This window comes from Dipodomys ordii, unplaced genomic scaffold (assembly GCF_000151885.1).
Source record: "Dipodomys ordii isolate 6190 unplaced genomic scaffold, Dord_2.0 Scaffold27, whole genome shotgun sequence".
Classification (NCBI taxonomy): Eukaryota; Metazoa; Chordata; class Mammalia; order Rodentia; family Heteromyidae; genus Dipodomys; species Dipodomys ordii.
The window spans coordinates 5,038,882-5,066,316 of NW_012267243.1; the positions used below are offsets into that span (position 1 = coordinate 5,038,882).

The 27,435-nt window shown below is 36.2% G+C and overlaps 1 protein-coding gene across 1 annotated transcript in view; it reads left to right on the forward strand.

Annotated features, from left to right (window-relative positions):
• Acbd6 (acyl-CoA binding domain containing 6) overlaps nucleotides 1-27,435 on the forward strand; it is a 147,888-nt gene that overhangs the window by 41,346 nt on the left and 79,107 nt on the right. Inside the window, exon 4 of the mRNA XM_013015581.1 lies at nucleotides 10,289-10,371. Within this exon, the coding sequence (XP_012871035.1) occupies nucleotides 10,289-10,371 (83 nt within the window). The remainder of the gene's footprint in view (nucleotides 1-10,288; nucleotides 10,372-27,435) is intronic.

The window sequence follows — 27,435 nt, forward strand, 5'->3', positions numbered from 1 at the left end:
CCCAGGCAGAGTTAAGAGTAAGAGCCTATCTCAAAAAAACAAGAAAAAGGAGTGGGTTAGGATATCAAGTGATGGAGCACCTGCCTAATATGTGTAAGGCCCCAAATTCAATCCACAGTAGCATACACACATAGAAAAAAGTGAAAAACTCCTTTAAAAATATTAGAAAATCCAACTTTTAAATACAGAAACATCTCGATATATTTCTGAATTTCAAGATTATAAGGCTGATTTAATCTTGTAATTTGTGATACAGGAAAAAATGATTATTTTAACAGAGAAGAAAAAATACCTATTCATGACAAAAACTTGAGTAGGAAGGGAAGTTTCTTAATCTAAGAAATAATATCTACAAAAATACTGTGGCACCCTCCCAAACCTAACCAATTACTAAATTGTCAAGGGAACTAAAGAGGGACTTCTCAGATGAAGAAATAAAAATGGCAAAGAAACACATGAGGAAATGTTCATCATCCCTGGTGGTGAAGGAAATGCAAATAAAGACAACCCTAAGATACCAGCTTACCCTAGTCAGAATGTCCCACATCCACAAATCAGCCAACGACAAATGCTGGAGGGGATGTGAAGAAAGAGGAACCCTATTACACTGCTGGTGGGAATGTACACTTATACAACCACTTTGGAAAGCAGTCTGGAGGGTCCTTAGAAAACTAAAGATTGACCTCCCTTACGACCCAGTCATACCACTTCTAGGCATCTACCCTGAACAACAGGAACCAATATACAAGGACACATGCACCTCCAAAGTTTATTGCAGCACTGTTCACAATAGCTAGGATATGGAAACAACCCAGATGCCCCACCACAGATGAATGGATCCCAAAATTGTGCTATCTATACACAATGGAATGTTATGCAGCCATTAGAAATGACAAAACAATGGCATTTGCAAGGAAATGGATGGAGCTAGAAGGAATCATGTTGAGCGATGTAAGCCAAGAGCGAAGAGACAAATGGTACATGGTCTCCCTGATAAGTGGATGCTAAATCCAAAATGTTAGGTGATACGACAAAATTAACAGGACTTAAGAAACAAAGAACTTCCACTCATCTGGTCGAACCACTACTAATATCCCCATGCTGCTGATCACATGTATGGTGTATAGGTGTACACCATTATATGTTATAGACTGTGATAGACAATTTGCTCCAGGAAAGTTAGAATGAACTTGTGACTTTAAATGAGCATCATTATTCCACAATACTGTGAAATTTGGGAAATTATGTAATCACTTAATCACAATTAAAAAATAAAAGAATCTCAGGGAAGGTAGGGAGGGAAGGGATGGTAGGGGGAAAACAATGGAAGGGGTAACAAAGCTCAATAGGTAGTATACTCATTACCTTGCTCATGTAACTGTAACCCTCTGTATAGTATCTTCACGATAAAAAATTTTTAAAAAATACTGTGGCAAACATCAAACTCATAAATTTAATATTTTTGTATTTTAAAAAGGTTTTCAGCTCACAACTTTCTAATAAGTTTACTATATATATATATTAGTAATCACAAAGGTATAGATGCAGTATTAAAAGAGCTATCCAAAAGATAACATTGATTTTCATTTGTCAATTTTCTGATTGCATTAGTACTTCTATACATAAATATAAATTCATGTAAGTTTGTCTTTCTCATAACAATAATTTTGTTGCCTAGGATCTTATCAAACCCAATTTCAAGTTGTAAAGTAAGAAATTGACTTATTATGAATCCATACAGTGCTCCATTGTATATTTAAGTAGCTTATTTATGCATCTAGTTTAATTCTAAAAGAAAGATCCTGTGTTTTGTTGTAGTAAGGGAATCAGAGGAATAAGACTGTTAAGACTTCTTTGAGAAGTTAGAGTTCACAATATGGGAAGCTAGTAAGATGTTGAGATAATGGTATTCAGAAGAGTGGTAAGCCACATGTTACATGTTTATTGAGCTCATGCTTTATTAATCTGTGTATATCTGTCTTTTATAAAATCATGTACCCTACTACAGAATTGCGTGGTGGCAAAATTAAAGGAAGAAAGAATAGATTGGATACCCAGTTTAACAATATAATTTCTGGAAGTGGAGCTTTGGCTCAAGTGGTAAGAGAGCTAGCCTTGAGCTGAAGAGCTCAGAGACAGCATCCAGGCTCCGAGTTCAAGCCCCACGACTGACCAAAAAAATAATAATTTATGTGTTCCATTTGTGCTTTCTATCAGAAAAATCTATGTGTTTTTCAAAATTCTAGGAAGATGGTAGTGACTATAGCATAGTTTTAAATTAATGTTCTCTTAATAGAATAAATAGGGTAACTTAATAAAAATATCTTCATTTGTAATATTTGTAATAAAACTTGTTAATCAGAGAACATAGAGATAGACCACTAACAGAAACAACTACCATTGACAAGGGTTGCATGGTATTGTAGGAGAAAGTAGAAGGATATAGTAGGGAGCCTTACTATCCAGAGAATCGCAGAAACCTGTATTAGCCAAGTAAAGCTTACAGGGATGAATGTAAGAGGCTCACAGCAAGATTTACTACAGTCCTCTAAACTTCCAGAATTGACAAACCATCCAAAGCTCTTTCAGATTAAAGAAAGCCTAACACAGAACAAACTGCTGGTGAGTTAATCAAAAGGGCAGTATACAGCTGAGAGCCAGTGGCTCATGCCTGTAATCCTAGCTGCTCAGGAGGCTGAGATCTGAGGATCATGGTTCAAAGCCAGCCTGGGCAGAAATATCTGCGAGACTCTTATCTCCAATAAACCACTAGAAAACCGGAAGTGGTGCTGTGGGTCAAGCTGTAGAGCGCTCGCCTTGAGTTGAAGAGTGCAGGGATAGCGCCCAAACTCAGAGTTCAAGCCCCACGACTGACCAAAAAAAGGGGGGGGGGGCAGTATAATGAAGTTGAAAAAGAAAGAAAGAAAACAAATGAAAGTGGGAGAGGGCACCAGAGCCAAATGATTTTGAAAGTATCCAGGGTCAGATTTTTTTAATGTGTAAATGAAAACAACAGAAAAGGAAGAGAAAAATCTAAAAGTCTATCTTGATTTTAGTTTTTATTATAAAATTTCAAGAACATTAATTAAAAATGAGTAACAGAATTACAGTTAAATCCCATGTAGTGTTGTTATAATTAAGGATTACATTTCTCTTGTAATATCCAGAATTGATACTGTTGGTGAAATTAATGACCGTGTGCTAATATTTTATATGTAGGATCATTGTATGCTTTCCAAGACCATTAACTTAGTACCTATTTACCTACACTCCTGTTGTGTCTTAAATTGATGGTATATTTAACTTTTTTCCTTTCTTAGTATTATAGAAAATAATGGTGCCTTTATTCATCAGTGTCTTAGATTAAATGAAATAGAGTGATAATATCAGTTTTATAAAATTATTTTGAAGTTGAAATTGGATGCTATAAATATGTGGAAAGATACTCCTTAAATAATTTTTGTTTCCTTTTAGTAATAGACATATGTTCATTTTTCTTGGTTTGTTTTGGGAATTTGCCATTGTTTTAACAGGAGAATCAGAATTTTTAGTGCTGTTAGGTAAAGATTCATAGCAATGTATTTTAAGCCTCCTTTATCTGTATTGCTGAGACACTTTTGCTTTAAAGAAATAGCTATATTTGGGCTAATAATTATTTTATTAGCTAAATTATATCTTCTTCATGCTGGACACTTCTATTTATACATGTATTTTAAATCTTTGAAATGATCGTGAGGTATTATTTCTATTTTTACAAATATGGAAAGTGAGACAGGAAGCTTACTTAATTTGCACACTCTTGCAGTCAAGACTTACAAACAAACTAAATTAGCCAGTAGCAATGAATATTTAAAAGAATATTGAATTTAGAAAACATTGAAAAAGAATATTGAAAAGGAAAAAAAGCTTACCATTTTCTTTGTAGTAGGTTGTTAATTGTGGAATAGGCACTTTTTCAGGTAGAAAAAGTTTCATGTAAATTTTAATCTTGACCCTAAAGAAAAGTGAAATCTGAATCAAGTGATAGACGTTAGGCCAGCCATTTATCCTTTCCCCTTTGAGTAAAGGAGCTTTTAGTGTCTCACATAATACAGCCTGAGGCAATATTAAGACTTGGCAAGTTTTATGTTATTGACTGCCAAATTTAGAATCTATTTGTTTACCTGCTGATGCTACATAAAAATAACTTAATAGATTTTTGCGTCAAGGGAAATGGAGTAAACTTCTAAGCTTCTGTGAGAAGTATTTAATCAGTACAAATTAAGAGAGTAAGGCAACCAAAGTTTACCTTCTCTATTAGATTAAATAAATGAAAAGGGCAACTAATTTGTGTTTGGTAGGTTTATTCTGATTCAATCTAATAATAGCAGATTGTTTTTAAATATTATTAGTGCCTAGGATACATCCTAAGAAGTAAAGCATTCTATGAAGTTATAACATTCTACCACATACATCACATGCATGTGCATGTACATAGTGCGTGCGCGCACACACATAACACACACACACTTTAGAAAGAGGAACAATACTAAGAAGGAGGACTAAATTTAGAATAAGCCATAATCAAATTCTGGGGTCAGTTTTTTCCAAAAGATCTGGTGGTGGTGGTGGTTGTGGTCGTGGAGCTTAAAAACTCTAGGTGCTGTCCCTGAGCTATTCAGATCAAGTCTAGTGCTCTACCACTTTGAGCCACAGTGCCACTTCTGGTTTCCTGGTAGTTAATTGGAGGTAAGAGTCTCATGGACTTTCTGCCTGGACTGGCTTTGAACCACGATCCTCAGATCTCAGCCTCCTGAGTAGCTAAGATTACAGGTGTGAGCCAATGGCATCTGGCCCAAAATATTTTTCATTAAACCATATCACTCCTTATGCATTCAGTATTTATCATATCTTTGTTTGTAAGTGAAAGGTAAGAATAACTTAAATAATAGAGCTGTAAGATAGTGATTAAGTATATTTTACTACCACATGGAATACTATGCCAGCCATGTTTGGGGAACCCTGCTTTGCCTCCAAATGGTGAAAATTTAGAGAGAAAGAAAGAGAGGGATAGGCAGGCAGGCAACAAGATACATGTTACTGAATAAAACATGATACTGAATAAAAACATGATACTGAATAAAACAATGATTTTCTAAAATTTTATTAGAAGCGGTGTAAAATTACAAGCAGAGAATGAAAACAAACAAAAACCCCCTGTAAATGTCTGAGTTTGTTGCCTGGAAACTCCATACTGTAGTGCAGGGAGGAGAAACTCGAAGTTGGCTAGTCTCTTTGATATAAGCTGGAATTTACAGGTACAATTTAGAGGAAATTCCTTCATAAAGAGCTTCAGATCTCTTCAGAGGGCTGGCTCCCTTTGGCTGAATACTAGTCTATGCATGTGTGAAAGGAAGCTAACAAGCTGGAGAAAAAAAATGAAGGACAGCATTATGTCGAACAATTCCAAGGGCTGTTGTAGATCTGAAAATATTTTGTTTTTACCAGTTAAGTTAAAAGTGAGTCTGAAAAGAATCAAATCAGCAGGGCATTGGTGTCTCATTCCTGGGAGCTACTCACTCCTCTCAGCTGCTCAGGAGGCTGAGATCTGAGGATTGAGGTTTGAAGCCAGGGCTGTCAAGAAACTTGACACTCATTTCCAGTTAACCAGCAAAAAGACAAGTGGGCCTGTGGCTTTAGCCATGAGCAAAAAGCTCAAGGACAGTGCCTAGGTCCTGAGTTCAAGCCCCAGGACCAGCACACAGACACACACACACACAGACACACACACACACACACACACACACACGTCAAAGTAATTTCAAGGAACTTAACAAAATCGTAGCAAAACCCAGCAAACACCAGCAAACAAGAGTATAAAATTTACAGTGTGGGGCTGGGAAGTTGGCTCAGTGGTAGAGTGCCTGCCTCGCATGCATGAGGCCCTGGGTTCAATTCCTCAGCACCACATAAGCAGAAAAAAACTGGAAGTGGTGCTATGCCTCAAGTGGTAGAGCACTAGCCTTGAGCTGAAGAGCTGAGGGACAGCGTCCAGACCCAGAGTTCAGGCCCCACAATCGACAAAGAAATAAAAAAAAATTACAATGTGTGGCTTACAATAAGTCTTTTGAAATAGGACAAAAAGATACAAGGAAAAACATCAATAATAGCTGATGCAAAAATGATAGAGATGTTGAAATAATGATATGAAACTATTATGAGTAGATTGTATATGTCCTAGGATGTAGAGGGAAGCATAAACATGATATAGAGAGAAAGGAAAGGAAAAAAAAACACCCAAATGTTGCTGGGTGTGGTGGTGAACTCCTATAATCCCAGCACTCTAGAGACTAAGAAGCTAGCCTACAAAAAAAAAATCTGTAGTAGGACCCATATCTGGGTATGATGGTATTACATGCCTGTCATCTCAGCTACTCAGAAAGCGTAAATAGAAGAATAATGGCTCAAGCAGTCCCAGTCAAAAAGTGAGATACTTGCCGGGCGCTGGTGGCTCACGCCTGTAATCCTAGCTACTCAGGAGGCTGAGATCTGAGGATCATGGTTCAAAGCCAGCCCGGGCAGGAGAGACCGTGAGACTCCTATCTCCAATAAACCACCAGAAAACCGGAAGTGGCGCTGTAGCTCAAGTGGTAGAGCGCTCGCCTTGAGCTAAAGAGCTGAGGGACAGCGCCCAGGCCCAGAGTTCAAGCCCCACGACAAAAAAAAAAAAAAATGAGATACTTGAAAAACAATGAAAGAAAAAATGGCTTGGAGCATGGCTGAAGTTGTAGAGCTCCCTAGCAAATAAAAGACTGAGTTCAAGCCCAAATACTCCCCCTCCAAAAAAAAAATAATAAAAGATCTAAGAGGAAATTGTGGAAATAGAGATGGAAAAATATAGTATTTGAAATAGAGTAGTAAAATACACCTGATAGGATTAACAGTATATTAAGAACTGAATAATAAAAGGCATTTAAGTGCCAAATGTCCTGGGGTTGGGATGATGGAGAGCAAAAAAAAAAAAAAAACAAAAACAAAAATCCTCCTTGTTGAGAATTATTGTCTCAAACCCATTGATCCAGGGAGCACAAAGAACCTCTAATGGAAGAAACCTAATAAAACTATACCAAATACATATCATCAAGGTCATGAAAAATAGGGAAAAATTTTTTTTGGGGGGGGGGGGATCCGGTCGTGGGCCTGGGCGCTGTCTCTCAATTCTTCAGCTCAAGGCTAGTGCTCTATCACTTGAGCCACAGCGCCACTTTCGGCGTTTTGTTTTTTCTGCTTATGTGGTGCTGAGGAACCCAGGGCCTCATGCATGCAAGGCAAGCGCTCTACCACTGAGCCATCTTCCCAGTCCGGAAATTTTTTTTTTATTTCATTTTTTGCTGCTGGTAGTGGGGCTTTAACTCAGAGTATCACACACTCCACTGGCTTTTTTCTCTCAAGGTTGGTATTCTATCACTTGAGCCATACCTCCAGTTCTAACAGAAAAATCTTAAAAGCATCCAAACTAAAAGTCAAATGCAGAGGAACAAAGGTAAGGTAGTGTTCAAAAATGAAGAGGAAGCTTACTTAACATGATAATAGACATTTAGGAAAATCTACTTGTGGTAAAAAAGTAAAACTTCCCCCCTAATATCAGTAACGAAACAAGAGTGTTTGCTTTTTTTTTTTAACTATTGCTGCTCAACAATGCATTATAAATTCTAGCCATAATTTTAGATAAGAAAAATAAATACATAAGGTATAAATTGGAAGGGCAGAAGTAAAATCTATCTTTGTTCACAGATGACATTCTGTATATAGAAATTTTAAATATTAAAATGCATTCATCTCTGGAAGGACTTTGCATTAAAAACATTCTAAAGAATTTTTGCCAGGAAAAAAAGATCCTATTTTAACAAAACAAAATGAGACTGGTCATATACACTTGAAATATTAGTATGAAGGATGCTCATAGTCTGACATATCAGCACTTGTAAAGATAAAGATCCTACCTGAAAAATAACCTGGGCTGGAGATGTGGCTCAAGTGGTAGAATTCTTGCAAGTTCCTCAGATCAAACCCCCAGTATGGAACCTATACCAAAAACAAAAAAAATTTTTTTGAATGTTTTAGATACCAGTCTTTGTTAGCTCAGTGTTTTGCAAAAATTTTCTTCCACTTTGTGGCTTATAATTTCATTGTCTGAACATTAAATTTTAAGGAAGACCAATTTTACTTTTGGTGTAGTATCTAAAAATCAAACCATCTAGATTTTTTTTCTTGTGTTACCTTCTAGTAGTCAGTTGAAGTGGTTCCTAACACTCCATACAGAGTCCTATTTCTCCTTTCGTTGATACCCAGTTTTCTTATTTTCAGTGTTATTATTTATTAATAAACATTTCTTGAACATCTGTTTATTTCAAGTTTATGTTACCAATAGAATGCATATTAAATAAATTCGTACTTTATACTTTTCTTGTATTTAGAAAAACATTCTCGTTCAAAGCCAGGCTGGGCAGGAAAGTCTGTGAGACAGAAAGGGGAAACCGGAAGTGGCGCTATAGAGCACTTGCCTTGAGCTGAAGAGCTCAGGGACAGCACCTAGGCCCAGAGTTCAAGCTCCACAACTGACCAGAAAAAAACAAACAACAACAAAAAAAAAGGCCTTCTCAATCTCAGAATTCTTTTCAGCATGTATTCATTAAGACTGTGCCTCATGCTGGTAAACTTTATATGCCTTGTCATTTAATCACATTAGTACTTGTTTGTGGTTTTATAATTTTCTTTCCATTGTTATAGGGAATTTGGTCCTGAGAAACAAAAGCCATGTTTTGAGAGATGGAATTGGCAGTCTTTATTAGAGAGTCAGCAACTGCAGGCAGACACATGTTCCCAAAAAACTTGCAGCCTCAAATATACTTAACACTGTTAGAAAACTGAACTCTGAGGATAGGAAAGCAAAGAAAAAACAGAAAAATAATCCCCACAAACCTCGTCAACTGTAATGGAGAGCTGAAGAAGGAGGGATGTCATGGTGCAATCTGAGGAGTGTCAGCAGACACCAGGCATGGCATGGTGCCTAAGCTGGTCGGGGCCTAACTAGGGTTCTGGTCAGGGGGCAAGGTCACAGGGAGCTCCAAAGTCTCACAGGTTCATGGCATAGGATTGGCAGGTCCAATAACCTACTGTCCAAGGGGTCCCCTCCCCCCAGGAATTCAGGCATGCCCATTACCTAAGGGTGGCACTTCCCGGCTTCTAGGAATTCAGGCATACCCATCACCTTGGGGTGTGGGACTTTACCACACCCAGTTAGACCCATCTTCCTTAGTTCGCTATCATGAATTTATTAGTTCTCAAAATTTCTACCTTTTCTTGAAGCCTTAGTTCTCAATTTAATTAGTAACTGATATTCTCTCACCCAGGTTTTTTCCTTAACACAGTGGTTTGATCTGTGAGAATGAATCAAACCATAATATCAATAAAACAAAATCCCTTCTTTAAATAAGGCGGGGGAAGGATTGGGGAAAAGTGTATATGAGTTTGTAGCCAACCAATATCACAATAATTTTTTCCATAATCATCTTTTTTATTAAGTTTTTATTATGAAAATACTCTACAAAGGGGTTACAGTTACATGAGCAAGTTAATGAGTACATTTCTTATCCAGCATTACAATAATTTTTATTCTTAAGTATTATTTATGATTAAAGGTTGACTTTTTGCAATGTCCTGGCCTAAAATCTCAAGTATATCAAGACGTAGGCATCTGCATGCAGTTGATGATGTCAGACAATAATATCAAGTTCATTGCTTCCATATTACATGTTTCAGAAGAAACTTATTTCTAAATTAATCTTTAATTTTTAAAAAGGCCTGAATCCTTGGTTGTAGAAATTATTCTATAGTAGGCTTTTTTTTTAAGTTTAAGATCTAAACTTCTTTCTTCTCTCCTACTTTCTTTCTACCTGAAAACATTTGGTTTTCTTTGTGATTGAATTTAAAGTTTTAGAAAAGTTTAATTAATCTAGAATGGTTTTCCTTATCACATTTCAGTTTACTTTTTCATTTTCACTTTTTCACGCCAAGCTTCGTATTATCCACATAGAACATCATCTCACAGTCAGTTAATAGTATGGCTGTTAGGTGGCTCATCTGTTATTGAAATAACCCAAGAGTCCTGTTGCCTTTCAGGCACTACCTTAAAATTATTCCTAGGACTTGAGTAGTACAGTTTCAGTGTTTCTTAGAAATTTTTTTAATGTTTTATTGCATGTTAACTCCTATGTCTTTTTTTCCATCTTCTTTTTTCCTCCTACAGATACCGGAGAAGAAAGGAAAAGAGGCAAAGAGTGGTTTTGGTGGGCCAGTTGTTAGTTCTCTGTATCATGAAGAAACCATCAGGTAATTTCTCTTCTGATTTTTAATAATATATATGTATAACTATATTATTAAATATGGATATTTATATGACATGCATATATGATATGTGCATGTTGTATGCACAAAGGCATATTGTGAAATAGATATGTATCTTCAAATCTGTACCTTCTCTTAGCAGAAACTGGTTTTTTCTCTAGTAGGACTCTCTAATTGGAATCAGTTCCAATATATCTAAATAAGTACAAATATAGTCACATATTAATTATTATCAAGGTCATAAGCTTTGCCTTTCTTATACCTAAGTGTTGATAGAACAAGGTTTTATGTTTTAGCAAAACAAGGTAGAGTTTAATAGATTTTTGTTACTTTTTCTCAAAATACAACTGTATTTAAGAGATTGTAATTTTAATAATTTTTTATTGTGAAAATACTGTATAGGAGGGTTACAATTGCATGGGCAAGATAGTATATTTCTTATCAAGCATTGTTGCCTCCTCCTTTGTTTCCCCTTCCCATCCCTTCCCATCTCCTACCCCCCATAATTTCTTTACTCTAACAATTATTTCAATTTAATTTATTTCCAATTAAAAGCCTTTTTGGAGTATATGAAAAACTGAAGTTTCTTCAAAAAAATAAAATATGATCTAGCAATGCCATTTCTGGGTTTATATAGCCAAAGGAATTGAAAGCAGGACCTCAAAGGCTTATTTGCACAGGGATGTGTTTATAGCAGTATGATTTACAGTAGTCAAAAGATGGAATCAACAAAAGTGTCCATTGGTAATGATTAAACAAAATATACTGTATATAATAATGGAACAGTACAGCCTTGAAAAGAAATTGTGACATATCCCCACAACATGAACTTTGAGGACATTATACAAAATGAAATGAGCCAGCCACAGAAAGACATTATACTTAATGTCTCATTATAATTAAACAGGGTATCTAAAGTAGTGAAATTCTTTGAAAGTATATAGTGGGGAATTGTCTAATGAGCTAGACATGAAAAAGTTCTGGTGATTGGTTATTCAATGATACAAATATACTTTATATTACTGTACTGTATACTTAAAAATGGTTAAGATTATAAATTTAATGTTATATTGAGGATTGTTGCTATAGTTTTTAAAAATGAAAGTGTTTTATATTATTTGATAAAATCTTGTTTTGGTTTTATGTGCAGAATTTTTTGAATAATTCTTCTAGTTCTGTATATATGTAAATCAGAACAATTTTTTTTTTTTGGTTGGTTGTGGGTTTGAACTCTGGGCTTGGGTGCTGTCCTTGCTCCTTCAGCTCAAGGCGAGTGCTCTACTTAGATGAATATGTGATGTATTCATCTAAGATAGTTACTTCACAAACTAAACAAGAAAGAGAACCTTTAATACTCTGAATTTTTTGAGTTGTTCCAATGTTGCTTTACTTATTAACATGTAATAAATACTTCAAATGGAAAACTAGCTTTACCTAAATTTATCAAAGGGAAATACCTATCTTAAAATGCAGAGGAAATTATATTAAAAAATTTACACTTAACTCTTCCAAGAAAAGGTTTATTAACATTCCACATAAAGAAGTAGCTCATACTGAACTACAAGGTAGTGTTGTGAAAGGGTAGTTATTGATAACTCTATGAATCAAAACTTGAAAGCCCATAGTTTCCATTTGTTGACCAGGCTGTCAGTTAATGCAAAGAGAACCTCCCTCCCTTCCTCCCTTTCCTCTTTCTCTCTCTCTCTTCAAAACAAGCACACCATTTTTACTTGTATTAAATGTTTCCTTGAGATAAGACAGGGAAGGTTATTAGGGCTAAAAATACCTGTTAATGCTGCAACTGGCCTGGAGTGCATTTGCCACCCCAATCTCTTGTTATAGAACCTTGATGAACCCTGATGAATGGTTTAGAAACATTTTTTAGAGTTTAACTTTTCCCTCAATTTTTATATATTCAGAAAGTATTTGTGGGTTGGTCTTTTGTATGCTCTGACTTTAAAGTCTTCTCAAAAATGACATTTTAAAACTGTAACCCTACTGAAGCTTATTTAATGTTCTAATCAGGTCAGGAAACTAAGCATTATTTTTTTAGGTAATAGGAAAGGTGGTAGCAATTTCTTTTCTGTTTCCTTGTAATTCTTTGTTAATAACTTTTGTTAAAGCATTTCATATATGTACATTGAATTCTAATTTTTAAAAAAATCCTATTCACTAAACTTTTAGTTGCTGACAGTGAGAATTCTGTTTTGTCCATTTTCTTTATATATTTTTTTATTGTAAAAATACTGTACTGAGGGGCTACAGTTACATGAGTAAGGTAATGAGTACATTTCCTTTAGGACATTGTTACCTCTTCCTTTGTTTTTCCTCCTACCATCCTTTCCCTCCCTCACTCTCCAACTCCTCCTGTGTCCCCCCACACACACATTGTAAAGTTTGTTTTTAACATAGTGTCTTGTACATCTCATTGCTACAATGGGTCAACCTGTATCCTTATTTTGTTTTATTCATTTTCTATCCTCATTATCTGAGGAAGGCCCTCAAACTTTGTACAATATATAATAAAAGTGCCCTGAACTGTATAATGTATACTCTAGCTCCTTTTCTCAAGGAACTGATAGTTTATAGTGTTAGCTTGGTGACCCCATCATAAAAGAGAACAGCTGGTTTGGTGTTCCTACTGTATGCCAATCCTCACCTCTTTTCCTAAACGAATAAACTTATATGTTATTTTTCTTTCCTAGTTAGATAAATTAGTTCCTTCAATTTGCTCTTTAAAAAATATCACTAAGCTTAACTTACTAGCATTATCAATCACTTATCTATAAATAATAATAGTCTTTATTTTTATGTACTAATTTCCTTAAGGGATATTACATTCTTTTATTTTCCAAAATGACTTGCTGAGTAGTTGCTTTTAGAATTGTTCAGTAATGGGTTGGGAAGGTGGCTCAGTGAAAGGATGCTAGCCTCGCATGCATGAGGCCCAGGGTTCGATTCTTCAGCACTACAATAAGCAAAAAAAGCAGGAAGTGGCCCTGTGGTTCAAGTGGTAGAACACTAGCCTTGAGCTGAAGAGCTGAGGGAGGGACAGCGCCCAGGCCCAGAGTTCAAGCCCCAAAACCCATCAAAAAAAAAAAAAAAAAAAGAATTGTTCAGGGACATGACTGAGCATAGTAGCTTTATGCAACATGAAGCTAATCAAACAATCCCCAGTTGAAGTGAGAGTAGGAATCTGGGTAAGAATATTACAGAGATAAATTATTTTGAAAGAGTTCTATTCTTTCCCCATCCACTTCTTAGAGAAGTGACTGTTAGGTTTAATTCAATACTTAGAATTATGATTATTACAAACAATGGCAAAGAATAAAACAGTTTTTATAAAATAGAGATTTTAATTTAGCTTAATATGTTTATTATGAATCTGCAATAAGACATAACTGAATCTTTGTTCTCAGTTGCTTCCCTTTTGAATAGTATAAGTCTTAACATTTGAGTTTTCATGTATAATATTATTTGAGTGAAATATGAACTTTGCTATTATTGGGCAAAATTGGATAGACTCGGCCTAATCTCTTTTTTTTTTTTGGTTGGTCATGGGGCCTGAACTCTGGGCCTGGGTGCTGTTTAGCTCAAGGCTAGCGCTCTACCACTTGAACCACAGCACTACTTCCAGCTTTTGTGCTTATGTGGTAGAGGAATGGAAGTCAGGGCCTCATGCATGCGAGGCAAGCACTCTACCACTGAGCCACCTTCCCAGCCCAAAATATTTTTATTATTTATTTGTTTATTTTTAATTTATTTTTGTCAGCCATGGGGCTTGAACTCTGGGCCTAGGCACTGTCCCTGAGCTCTTCAGCTCAAGGCTAGCGCTCTACCACATGAGCCCACAGCACCGCTTCCACCCTAATCTCATTAAGTCATTTTAGTCTTCTGATGATAAAGTCCAAGTCTTCATATTCTGGAACATATTGATAAAATATGAAACAGTAAAAAACATGAAATGTGAGAGAGTCATTGAATGACTTTTGAAAAACAAACTTGTTTTAAAATAGTTGTATAAAGGAGTTTCAGTTCCTCATGTCAGATCATGAGTATAATACATTTTGATTAACATCACCTCTCTTGTTGTTCATCCCCATCTTTCCCAACATAGAATGTCTTTTAACTGTTGCAAACAGTAATTTTATTACTGTTATGTAGAGCAGAAATCACATTCATATCCTTATATTGGGAAACTCATACTGTAACACAATTTCATTATAAAACTAGATTATAATAAAAAAATTAGCCTATACTGAAATGTTAGGTTATTCGAGTAAAGGACCTGATGTACTCCCTGTGGTTTCTGAAGAAATAACAATGTAGTTTCCACAATGAAAAGAGTCTATTTCCTGAAGTTTATGTACTCAGATTTTGCTTTTACTTGTTTTTAAATAGGTCATCAAACAATGTATTTTGAGGGTCTATTTGGAATAGTTTAATACATAAACTACTAATTGTTTTCATACTCATAAAGATCAGGAAAATCATTGTCTAACAAGTCCATTTGATTAGACTTGAGTTCCAGTGTTGTGGCAGCTTTCTGACTAATTTGTGTGGTAGGTGATGAGTTCTGACTGGTTTTTTTTTTTTAGAACTCAAGAATGTTTTGGGGTTTTTTTTTGTCGGTCACGGGGCTTGCATTCAAGGCCTATGTTGCTCAAGGCAACATAACATTAAGTGGTCTACTCTCTGAGCCATAGCTCCACTTCTAGCTCTTTTTTGGAAATAAGAGTCTCGTAGACTTTTGCCCCAGCTGGCTTCTAACAGAGATCTTCAGATCTCAGCATCATGAGTAGCTAGGAATACAGACATGAGCCACAGCACCTGACCTATAATGTTCTGAGTGAAGGGCTGCTGGATTCAGTTCTTCCTGCTTTTGTATGATTTTTATTTTCACTCTGATTTTAAAATGATACTATGCTGCAGGTATAGAACCCTGTAGTAATATTCCAGAGACCTGATGCCAGTTTCTCTTTCTGAAGCTAGTAATGATTCTGTAATATAGAAGGGGCATTAATGTAAGTCAAATTAAGCCTAAAATATGGAGCCAGATCAAAGGCATGAATACGCTGATTCTACTACCCCTTAGCTGTTACCTTAAGTATTTACTATAAAATGGGAATAATGAAACAAAAAAAAGCAGGGGGGGTGGATAATGACAGTACCCATTTTCCATGTTATTTAACTTGGGTTATATGAATACATGCACCCAAGTGTCTTAGGACAATATCTTGCACAAAGTAAGTTACTGTGTAACTCTAAAATTTTGTTAGTGTTATTACTTAGCATAGGGAGTCCATAAAGAAGAGACCAAGGGCTGATGTTTAGAGCTAAAAATTATAGGTCAATCTGGTTGTAAATACCAATTATTCTGATTGTACAAAAGAATTTGATAAGAAAAGGAAAGCTAATGCTATTAGATCTATGTTTGGAACTGTAGTAGCCAATGTTACAAATCTGTCGTTGCCTATAATTTTGAGATAATTATGTTTCGTTTGTACTGCAGGTGAGCAGAAAAGCACTGTGGTAAGTATATTACAAGTTACATGTTTCAAGGAGTGTAGTTTTAGGAAAATGAAGGAGATAGAATGGAAACAGGCCAGACTCAATTTTCCATAGGCGAGGACTGTTTATTGAAGAATAGCGAGGGACCACAACCTTCCCATGGTATTGGAGGTTGTGCGAGAGGTGAATTTGGGGTCTGGCTTATATGGGTCTTAACTAGGAAAAAAAGAAGTAAAAATAAGGCTGTAGTTACTCCGGAGCTAGGGGTAGGAACTTTTGGTTAGGTCCAGGCCTAGGGTGCTGGGGACTTTTTCAGCCAGGCCTAGGTTGGAATGATCTACCTCCGATCAGGCTATGTGGTCAAGCATGTTCGTGCACACCTGGTGTTTTGCTTGACCTAGGGAAATAAGGTGAGGGTCAGTCCTTCATGTATTACATATTTTCACATACTTAAATCATTTTTGGTGGTTTGCATACTGAGATTTGATCTCAGTGCTGACATATAATTGAGAAATTAGGGGATTAATTTAAAGTACAACAAATGAAATGTGCTCAGTACACATACCAAACTGCAATAAAATTTAGTCCTTGTTATATGTTGTTGTTTGATACCATAGAATGTTATCAGAATTTTATTAATTCTACTTTCACAGGCAGCCATCTGGACCTTCTCTCAGGAAGACCAGACTAGTATACAACTGAAATGATTGATGGGTTCTAGAATTGATTAGTTGTTCTGTGAGACAAATGAAGTGTTTTGGCAGAAAATACCAGAGATCCTTGCTTGTGGTCAGACAAAGCCTGTAGAATTTTAAAGAGATGCTTTCTTTGACTTAAAAAATTTCAATTTTTTAAACAATAATGGGTTTTAGAAATATTTTAAAAATATTTTTCATTAGTTACTTTTAGTCTTGATTCTAAAGTGGAAGAATGTAAGTAAAAAACTAGAATGAAAGTGATTGTCTTGTTTTAATATTGTGATAAAAAATATAAACTAAAATGGAAATAGCATAAAAGCCCATCACTCACACATAAATAGTCCTCTAAAATGTTCCTAAAGAGATATGATTGGATAAAAAGCTACACAGCATTTATGGTTTTATTGTATATCATTTATAAAAATCAAGTGATATAAATTCTTATTTATTCAAAGCTTTACAGTATTAGATAGTAACTTATTTTGAACAAATCTGTTTAAAGGCTAAGGAACTTCACACATTTGTGTAAAACATTTATGTTTTAAAAATAGAATATTTGGATTTTTATGTTTTTAATAGCTAAGTGATACCAATGCCCCAAAGATACCGCTGCCCTTAGAACTTCCCTTATCTGTTTGGCTAATGGTACTATAATCTTTTCCTATTTCACTGTTGCCCTGATCAACATTGTTGTTAACATTTTGGTGATAGGTGATAAATTGGATGACATACGTCTTGTTCCATTCTGGTTATTCTTTAAGGACTACAGAAGTATGTATAGGCAAGTGGGCAACTCCCCCTTGAGGACTTGACTGCTCAGAATGAACTTGAGTTATGGATTTATTCAGCCTGTAAAACCTCAGCTGGCATAAATAATTGAGAAAGCAAAGGTTTGTCTGTGGTGCATACCTCAGGGACTCATGCTCCTTTCCTTCTCTGTACCTCCCTTTCTTATGAAAATGATCCCAGTTGCACTTCTAGATAATAACACACCAAGCAATTAAAAGCCATGGGTGGCTGGAGAGAGGAGAAAAGGTTTAGTTAATGAGCTTTTCCTCTTCCAGTGCCCAGGAGAGCCTCAGGAATGACAAGGCGATTAAAGCTAAGAGATAATTATAGATTATGTGAAAATAGGTCCCTTGGGACAAGCAGGTCTTGACATAAACAGTAAGTGTTGTAAGAGTCTCCTGGCTCTCATATTCACCCTTTTCTAATGTGCTTCATTTAGCTCCTCTGTGCTCAGTATCATGATACCACCAACCAAGCATATAAGCAAATCACCTGTTTGTAGATCAACAATCCTTTCTGAACCGAAGATAATTCATCAACTGTAGCTACCCCTTGAACTTCTCTCTTATTCCCTGTTTCTTCTTCCTCTTCCATTTCCCACTTTATTTTATTTTGTTTTTATTTCATTTTTTTGGTGCTGATCCTGGGGCTTGGAATCAAGCTTTTGTGGGCTAGTGCTCTGCCACTTGAGCCACACAGTGTGTGTGTGTGTGTGTGTGTGTGTGTGTGTGTGTGTGTGTGTGTTTAATCAAGCTTTTGTGGGCTAGTGCTCTGCCACTTGAGCCACACTGTGTGTGTGTGTGTGTGTGTGTGTGTGTGTGTGTGTGTGTGTGTGTGTGTGTGTGTGTGTGTGTGTGTGTGTGTTTATTTGGCAATAAGAGTCTCAGACGTTTCCTGCTTGGAATCAAGGCCTGGGTGCTGTCTTTGAGCTTTTGTGGGCTAGTGCTCTGCCACTTGAGCCACAGTTCCACGTACGTGTGTGTGTGTGTGTTTATTTGGAGATAAGAGTCTCAGACTTTTCCTGCCAGGCCTGGCTTTGAACTGCAATCCTTAGATCTCAGCCTCCTGAGTAGCTAGGATTACAGATGTGAGCCACTAGTAGATACCTGGCCTCATTTTATTCTTTTTTTTTTTTAAACCTCTTCTAATCTTTTCTTCTCTCCTATATCTTTGTCTGGTTATATCTGTGAAATGCTAGTGGTTTACAAAATTTGATATGTGCATGTATGTGCACATTTGATAAATGTAGATATGAGGATATCTAGTATAATAATTAGATATATATCACATGATTGATTACTCTTAATTACTATGCATACTGGCTTCTAAAATGTTTGTATAATCATTGTAATTTCCAGTTAATAAAATTGAATTTGATGGTTGTTTTATATTACACTGAGTATCTTCAGTTTAAAATTTTAGATTAAAGAGTGGGTAACAGTGTTTAAAAAGAAACTGTAATTCCACTGTTCATCACCTTTACAATAAAGATATAAAAATTTTTTAAATTAAGTCCTTTTTCCATTTAGTGTCCCTAAAAGTATGCTCTCTGGTAAAATTAGAGTCTGGTCTTTCATTTATCACTATACTGATGATTATGTTTCCTTTTGATTAATTGTTTTATTGATTTTAGACCTACCTTAATGTTGAGAATGTAATTTACGAAACCCTTTAGCAAAGAAAAACTGTAGGATTTTTTTGGTGTAGCTACTGATTTTCCAGGGGACTGATTAGAATCGAACTACATTTTATCTTAAAGCCTTTAAACCGAATTTAAAGTTAAGCACATTTGAAGAGTTAAAAATGAATTTTCAGCAATCACTTCTTTTGGGAGACAGGTCCAATTTTCATTTAGATTTGTACCATGCAACTAAGTAAGCATTGGTACTGATCCAACAAATACTCATGAGTTATTTTGCTTTATGTAGATCTTTTTTTTCTTTTCTTTTCTTTTTTTTGTAGAGTGAACCCCTACCTCCTTCTAGAAGTTTTACTGTTTCCTATAGACCTGTCATTTAATCCTCCCACACTTCCCTTAACACTCCTCTTCTGGCCAAATTTTGTCTCCCAGGAGAGAACTGGCCCATGGGTCCAGTCTCCTAGCATGCAGTCTGAAGTTCCTTTTCTTTAATAACCGGCGTTTTCATAAACTCATGGTTAATTAACTTTTCTAATATAATTAATTACCTTTAATTAGCACAGAGTTTCCAAATCTTGTTTTGGTCACAGAGCATTTCAAGACTTTTTAAGAATAATACATCACTTCTGTGTACCCTTAATAATAACAAAATTATACTTAAACAAAATAATGCATGAAGTACCGAAGCACTTTGTAAGTGCTTTGATCTGAATGCCAGATTTCCTCAACATAGCTACTATCAAGTGTTCTCCTCTTCCAGATCTTGGCTGCTTGGTCTTAGAACAAGATGTTTCAGAAAGGAAGTACTGTTTATAAAAATTTTTCCCAAGGATAATGGTATAAACTCTCATTTATAGTCTTTAGTAAGATGAAGACTCAAAAACAATGTTACAAAGCAAAATTAACATCCAAGATTTTAATTACATGTCCATTAGAACTGGGTATTTTTAATATGTTAAATGTGGCAGTTGTGACTGTTTAATATTTATTTATATTAGGAGTAGACTTTACCAATTTTGCTCTTGCCAGATAAGCCCTAAACTAAGCTCACCAAAAACTTTTGGAAAATGCAGTCAAGACTTTCATGTATATCTTACAAAATGAGGGGAGGGTTCAGTAGGGAGAGATGAGTGAGAATGTTCAAAGGGGTGACATTAATGAGATATATTGTATTCATAAACTGCTTTGTTAAATGGCAGCTCCTTTGTATAATTATTAAAAGATAAAAAGCAATAACAAAAAAGAATAGTCCTCTGTCAGAGAAACGGCTATAAGTAAAATTAAATATACTTAAGTATTTCTTGCTCTTTGTAAATATTCTTCTTGTTTTGTTTGTTGTTTAACCTGCTAAGGCAAGTAAGACAAGGAGCGCCTCAGGGATAGATAGGAAACATTATTTTCTCTTCCAGTTAGTACTCATTCCATTTGTTTAAGGGATAGTCATGAGTTTTTTAGTCTCCTACCCCTGCTTTCCTAGCAGGAGCTGCTTTTTCTTTTCTTTCTATTTTTCCCTACTTTATCCTGTTAGAGTAAAATAAATCCTTTTGTAAATCAAACAAAAGGTGGGGTAATTATTCCAGGAGTGGTGGCTCATGTCTATTACCTCAGTTACTTGTGAGTCAGGGATCAGGGAAGTTGTGCTTCAAGGTCAGCCCAGGCAAAACTAAGACTCCATCTCTACTAGAAACCAGGCATGGTGAATCACAGTGATCCCAGTTACATGGGATATATATATGTAAGAGTAACACAATCCAGGACCTAGCCTAGACAGAAACTCAGGGTCTATCTGGAAAATACTTAAAGCAAAAACAAAACAAAACAAAACTTTCCTAATCTTGGAGAATATTTAATGTTTGTTCTCCAAATAATTTATTTCTTACTTTGCTAAAATCTCCGTCATTTGTTGTCTTAATTATCCATCTGATTTTACTCCCAACAATGACTCATTATTCATAGTTCTCTGAACACCTTACTTTGTTTATCCATTCTTTGTTTTTCTGAATCCTTCACTAATCCATTGTGGTTGTCACCTTATCTTTTCCCCTCTAAGTACCAAGCTTTGAACTCAGAGCTTTGCTTGACTTTCTCCTTCACATTGGTAGGCAAGATTATTGGTGCCCTACCACTTGAGCCATGTCTCCAGTCCAATGTTTTGCTACGTAACTGAAGATGGAATCTCACAGACTTCTCTGTCCCCCCTAGCCTCAAACTATGATCCTCAAGATTAGACTCCTGAGTATCTGTGATTACAGATGTGAGCCACTGACACAGCTCATTTTCTTTTCTTTCTTTCTTTTCTTTTTTTTTTTTTTTCATTTCTGGGTCTTGAACTCAGGGTCTGGGCACTGTCCCTGAGCTTCTTTTTTGCTCAAAGCCATACTCTACCACTTGAGGCACAGCACCACGTCCTGCTTTTTCTGTTTATAAGGTACTGAGGAATAGAACCTAGGGCTTCATGCATGCTAGGCATGTACTCTACCTACCACTAAGCCACATTCCCAGCCCAACTCCACTCATTTTCTAATGCTTCCTTTGATCATCCTTACTGTTGTTTTTCAATTTATTTTAGTTGGCAAACACTAATGTCCTATATTTATAAAGTACAATGGGATATCTTGGTATCTTGGTCTATATATACTATAGAAAGATTCAGTCAAGCCAGGCACCAGTGACTCATGCCTGTAATCCTACCTACTTAGGAGGCTGAGATCTGAGGATCACAGTTCAAAAACAACCTGGTCAGGAAAGTCCCTGAGACCAATTAACCACCAGAAAATCAGAAGTGGTGCTGTGGCTCAAAGTAGCTCTAACTTTGAGCTAAAGAGCTTAGGGACAGTGCCCAGGCCCACCCACAACCAACAACAACAACAAAAAAGAATGAAAGAAAGATTCCAGCAAATTATCACTTCACCAATTTATCCATTATTGTTATGAGAACTAAAAAATTCTACTTAGCAACTTTATAATGTAAAATAAATGGTTAACAATGATTATTGTGCAGTGCAGTAGATCACTAGAACATACTATAGTATTCCTTAGGTGTAACTAAAACTGTATTCATTGATCAACATCTTCCCTTTACCAAATATCTCTGCTGCTTCTCCCTTCTGCTAGTCGAATAACCACTTTTCTTACTCTGTTTATGTGAAATTTACTTACTAGATTCCACAAAAACCTGAGATCATACAGTATTGGTCTTTCTGTGTTGGCTTATTTTCCTTATCCTAATGCCCTCCAGTTCCAACCAAATAATTTTTCCATTTTAAAGCTTTTATAGTATTCCACTGTACTTAGTATATATTATGTTTTTGTTATTTCTTGATGAACACAAGTTGCTTTATGTCTTAGCTATTATGAATAATGAACATAGGATCACAAATATCTCTTTACCATATATTTACCCAGAAGTGTGATTACTGGACACATGGTAATTCTATATTTCGTCTTTTGAGGAAACACCATAATTTTTCAAACGGCTTTACTAACTAATATAAAAAGTTCTTTTTTCCCCCCTATCTTCACCAACACTTGTTAGCATAATAATAGCCTGCTTTTAAAAATAATGGCCAGTCTAACAACCCGAGGCCATCTCATTGTAGTTTTCTTTAGATTTCTCTTGTGGTAAGAGATTTTGAACATTTTTTTCCATGTATTTGTTGATCATTTCTTTTTTTGAGTGCCTATTCTGATGCTCTGTTTTGGCTCTTTTCTTTTTTTCAGTTCTGATCTATACCACTCAAATCGCATCATTAGCGCATTTTTGCCTTAGCTATTTCCAAGATGGAGTCACACTTTAGGCCTGTATGTGAGCCTCCTACTTTTGCTTCCTATGTCACTAGGGATAACAGGCATGTAGAACCATGCTCAGCGATTGTCCTTTTCCTGTAAATGGGGTAACAGGTGCCTACTACCCAATCTAGCCATGGTTAAGATGGAGTCTCATGAACTTCTATGTTCTGGCTGGCCTCCAACCATGATCTCACAATCTCTTTCCATGTTAGCTAAGATTATAGACTTGAGCTATGGCTCCTTCAGACTTTTTAAATTGGGCTATTTGTTCTTTTGCTGTTGAATAGCTAAAGATCCTTATATACTTTGGATACTGATATATACTTTGTCACATATACAGTTTGTAACTATCCTTGTTTGAGTAGGCCACTTCTTGCTTTTGGTCTCTATTATATGGAATATTAGGTTAGAACAATAGCCTTCAAAACACCTGACAGTTTTACAACACTGTGTTCCTAAGAATTTTATAACACTGTGTTCCCTCTTATATTTAAATAACATTGAAAAGTTTTCATTAAATAGTTAAATAATTGTAAATAATTTAACTTCAAGCATTTTGTAACAGCTCAGTTTTTAAATAAACAGATCAATCTTTTAAAAGGTTTCTTAAAAATTCAAGTAATATGTTGATAATTTTTAAAATCATGAACATGTTACCATTCAGAGAAACTGGGTGGCAAAACGTACAAGTTTAAATATGTTTCTAATCTTGATTTTTACCTTTTGTCTTATATGTAAGTTTATCTGAGGAGAAGGGGAAGCACAGAAATGGTGGGACAAAGGGTGAACTAATTAGCAGTAAAACTAGACACTGTGTTAGAAATGAACTGTACAACTTGGAGGTGAGGGGGGAGGGAGAGGAAAACTGGAAGAAAATGAAAGAGGGGGGTGCCACTGTTCAAAAAGAAATGTACTTAATACCTAATTTATGTAACTGTAACCCCTCTGCACGTCACCTTTACAATGAAAATTACTTTTTAAAAAAAGTACACAAGTGAGAGGGGTTTTTTTTTGTTTTATTCAATTTCTTTATTATTATTGGAAAGCTGTGTTCAAAGGGGCTGCAGTTACTTAAGCCAGGTAATGAGTACATTTCGGACAGTGTCACCTGGTTTTTATTTTTTTGTCTGTGTATGAAATACTGTGTTTGAATTCAGAGCCTTATGCTTGGTAAGAAAAGTATTCCACCATTAGAGTTATACCCCCAGTCCATTTTGCTTTCATTCTACTCAAGGCAAACAGCTGCAAGACCCTATAAAATTTTTTTAAAACAAAACAAGCAGTAGGGCTAAACATTCCCATTCCAAAAGAGAGGAATAAAATACCGAGAAAAGATCAGATCAAAGCAAGACTGAAATCCAGAAGGGAAAACAGTAAATCTTATGGTTCCAGGTCTGGTGTCAGAAGCACATGTGACAGGGTGTGAGCTCCAGTAGGTCTGGGCAGGCCCACCTCTATGGCCTTGTTGGCGTTAGCAGACTTGGCCACTTTCTTGGATTGGCTCATTGTGTATAGCTTTCCTTGCAGACATTCCACACATCTCTTAATCTCCTGGTATATCTACTGAAGCTTTTGCTTCACTTTCATAGCTTCTTACATCACCTTCTCTGATCTTGCCACCCATTGCCTGGGTTTACGGGCATTCCTTTGAATCTGGGTTGGAAGTATCTGTGATCCTATAATGGTTGCATGCCAATATTAGCACTGTATGGCTGGTGCCTAGTTCTCCTACCAGCAAGAATAGAGCTGGGACCCCTTGGTCATGGCTGTAGCAGTCTTTGAATACCTGCATAGCTGACCACAGGACAGGATTAGTAGTGAGATAATTAACTAGGTGGTCCTGTGTAATCAGGAACTCTCCTCAAATGAAAGGCTTATTACAGTTTACATCTTAGAGTCTACAGTAGGTAAGATCTGGCTAATTACTGAGATATCCTCAAGACACCTTTCCTATTATCCTGGTACAAAATTTGTATGTGTGTGTGTGTGTGCGCGTGTGTGTTCATGTGCGCGCGTGGCCAAAGCTCAGGGCCTCAAACTTGCTGGGCAAGCATTCTACCACTTGAACAATGCCCCCATGTCTTTTTTGCTCTTAGTTTGTTTTTCAAAGAGAGTTTTGTGTTTTGTGCAGTCTAGCCTTACTGTGATCATCCTGTTTCTACTCAGTTGTGAGACTGGCTATGTCTCACCATGCCTGTTTCTTTTTTGTTTGTTTGTTTGTTTTTTTAATATTTTGTTTTGGGGATTTTGTTGTTGTTTTGGGGTTTAATTTTGTTTTTTGAGACAAAATCTTGCTATGTAGCCCAGTTTGGCCTGAAACTCACCATAAGCCTCAAGTTCTTTTGCCTCAGCCTCCAGATACTGAGATTACAGATAAACATCACTATATACCTGCTTCTCTTCTCTTCTCTTCGATTTTTGTGTGTACATGTGTGTGTGTGCACATGTGCACTGGTCCAGGGATTAAATTCAGGATGTGAGTGCTGTCCCATGAGCTTTTGTGCTCAAGGTTAGCATTTCTACCACTTGAGTTACAGCTCCAATTCCAGCTTTTTGTGATTATTTGGAGATAGAGTCTCATGGACTTTCCTGCCTGGGCTCCTTTTGAAACGCAATCCTCAGGTATCAGCCTTGTGAGTATCTAGGACTACAGGCATGAGTTGCCAGCATGCAGTTGTGTTTTTTTTTTAAATTATGACTATATTTAAGTAGTCTACAAAGGAGTTGTCATTTAACAGAGCAGTTTATGAACACAGTACATCTTGATCAGTGTCACCCCTTTCAACATTCTCTCTTCAGCAGCCACACCTTCCTTGGAACCAGCTTTACACATGCCCTTTTCTAGCCAAACTAATTTTCAAATTTTTCAACTGTGTTCTTCCTCATCCCCATTATTTTCAAGTTCAAAACAATTGGTGTGTAGTGTTTTTTGTTATGACCTAAAACAACCATGGTCCTTTCTTTCTTAATTACCTGTTAATGAAAATTGATCCCTATTATTCCCACACTCAAAATTTAAATGTACTCTTTAACAGAAAGTGTTTTGATGGTGGCTAAAGTAGTATTAAATGGAGCCTTGATTTCAAAAGAAAAACTTCCCCTTTCCTGGATTTTGGCTTCAGTCTTTCATATATCCTTTACAGAGTGACTGACTGGGAAACACAATTTCACATCTGCAAACCAGGATATCTTCAAATTAAAAGTGATTTCTTCCTTACCCCAACTTCAACTTCGAGCAGACTATTTTCTCTTCTGTTCTTTTACGGTCCTTTTTGAAAGATCAAGTCTTGCCTTATGTTAATGACATATAAATTTTATTATACCAAAATGATGTTTGTGTATTGATGGCATTCTTTCTTTGCCTTATGTCTGTTACTAGAAGAATCTTGCACAATGTCTTGTATTTTGAGCAGGTGCTCAAAAAAAACTACAGAATACTTAAAGTTCAGATGATTGATGAAAATAACTTTTTATACCACACCTAGTGTTTAGTTGGTTTTTTTTTTTGGGGTCCGGTCATGGGGCCTGAACTCTGGGCCTGGGCACTGTCCCTCAGCTCTTCAGCTCAAGGCTAGCGCTCTACCACTTGAGCCACAGCGCCACTTGCGGCTTTTTTCTTTTTGCTTATGTGGTGCTGAGGAATCGAACCCAGGGCCTCAAGCATGCAAGGCAAGCACTCTACCACTGAGCCACCTTCCCAGCCCGTTTAGTTGGTTTTTTACAGTAAACTCCTGTGGGCAGTGGTTTTTGCTTTTGTTTTTTGGTGAATGGTTGCTGTCACCTTCCAGTTTAGCTGGGCACTGGTAATCCCAACTACTCAGTAGGCTGAGATCTGAGAATCATGGTTTGAAGCACCACAATCTGCCTAGGAAGAAAAATCCCCAAGACTCCAATTAACCAGCAAAAAAAGCCAGAAATGGTGTGGCTCAAGTGGTAGAGTGACACCCTTGAGTGAAAAAGCTAAGCGAGAGCTCCAGGCCCTAAACTCATCAGGGGCTCAGTATGGCACCCCCCCAAAAAATATATGTATGTATGCATATATATATATATATATATATACATGTGTGTATAAACATATGCATACATAAAATTATATATATAAGTGTGTGTGTCTCTGTGTATATAGTTTAAAGTGTTTATAGTGGCTCAAGCCTATATAATAATCCTGGCTACTTGGGAGGACAGAGATCAAGGATCATGGTTTTAGGTTAGCACTATCATAAAAGTTTACAATTAGTGGTTGGGTACAGTGACACGTCTGTCATCCCAACAACACAGGAAAGTGTAAGTAGGAATATCAAATTTCAAAGCAGCCTGAGATAAAGCCAGATCCTTTCTCAAATATATCCAGTGCAAAAAGATGCTGGAGTTGTGGCTTAGTGGTAGAATACTTACCTAGCAAGTGCAAAGCCCTGAGATCCCTAGGGCTGCCAAAATACAATAAAATAATACTACTTTAATTTTTGGAACTCAGAATACATTCTGTACTTATTCATATGATTTAGTCTACATCACTGAAATAAACTGCCTGAAATTTAAAAAAAATTTAGTCCATATATGTGAAAGCTTTATTATAATATTCCAAAATATTAATTTTTTTGGAGTCACTGATCCTTTTGAAAA